Below are 751 nucleotides of genomic sequence, written 5' to 3' on the forward strand. Positions count from 1 at the left end.
CTAGTGCATCTGTAGCAGAGATTAGTTTTGTGGGGAGATTATGTGCTTCCTATGTGAGATGAGACTGACACCCAAAGACAACCATTGGGAAGGCAGTGCTGTCAGAAGCCCTCTTGCACGGTGGTCTGGATGACTTTGCCTGCCTCCTTCAGAGCATTCCTCAAAGCTAGGGGATATCCCAGGATTAAAAGCCAACCTCATTCTCTGGAGATGCTGCTATATGGGATTGCTTGAGCAATAGCACTTCTCACGTGTGCCCCGCTGGCTGCACAAGTGAGCCCAGAGCAGGATCAGTTCTGCTTTGGCTTCTTGACAAGCAGCAGCAGCAGGGCGAGGCAGTAGGAGAGGGGAAGGATGCTGTCGCAGGAAGCCCAGAGCAGGCAGAGCTTGGAGAAGCTCTCGGTCTCCACAGCCACCATGATGTAGGCAACAAGGAGCTGCGTGAAGACCCAGGTGGTGCCGCGGTAGAGGAGCTGTGCAGCCCAGGAGGCGGCGCGGGCGCTGAGGAAGGGGTGCAGGCAGTAGTCGGCCTCCAGCATGACCGCCCAGCACAGGAACCCAAAGAGCTGCCCTGGCCGGAGCCCGTGCCACCAGGCAGAGAAGGCAAAGGTGGCTAGGAGCGGGTGGGCCGGGCAGCGCTGGAAGACAAGTCTTCTCAACCACCGGGACGTGCTCTTGTTCCAGGTTCGGGAGAAGACGGCCAGGCGGTGCGTGGTCTCCAGAGTCCACAGGTCCTGGAGGGACAGGTCTC

The 751-nt window shown here is 58.9% G+C and overlaps 1 protein-coding gene across 1 annotated transcript in view; it reads right to left on the reverse strand.

The window, feature by feature from the left end:
• Positions 1 to 290: 290 nt before the first annotated feature.
• The window catches only part of MBOAT4 (membrane bound O-acyltransferase domain containing 4), a 2,250-nt gene continuing 1,789 nt past the window's right edge, over positions 291 to 751 (reverse strand). The window contains exon 4 of the mRNA XM_009995976.1: positions 291 to 734. Within this exon, the coding sequence (XP_009994278.1) occupies positions 291 to 734 (444 nt within the window). The remainder of the gene's footprint in view (positions 735 to 751) is intronic.

Source organism: Chaetura pelagica, unplaced genomic scaffold (genome assembly GCF_000747805.2).
Source record: "Chaetura pelagica isolate M959 unplaced genomic scaffold, ChaPel_1.0 scaffold142, whole genome shotgun sequence".
NCBI lineage: Eukaryota > Metazoa > Chordata > Aves > Apodiformes > Apodidae > Chaetura > Chaetura pelagica.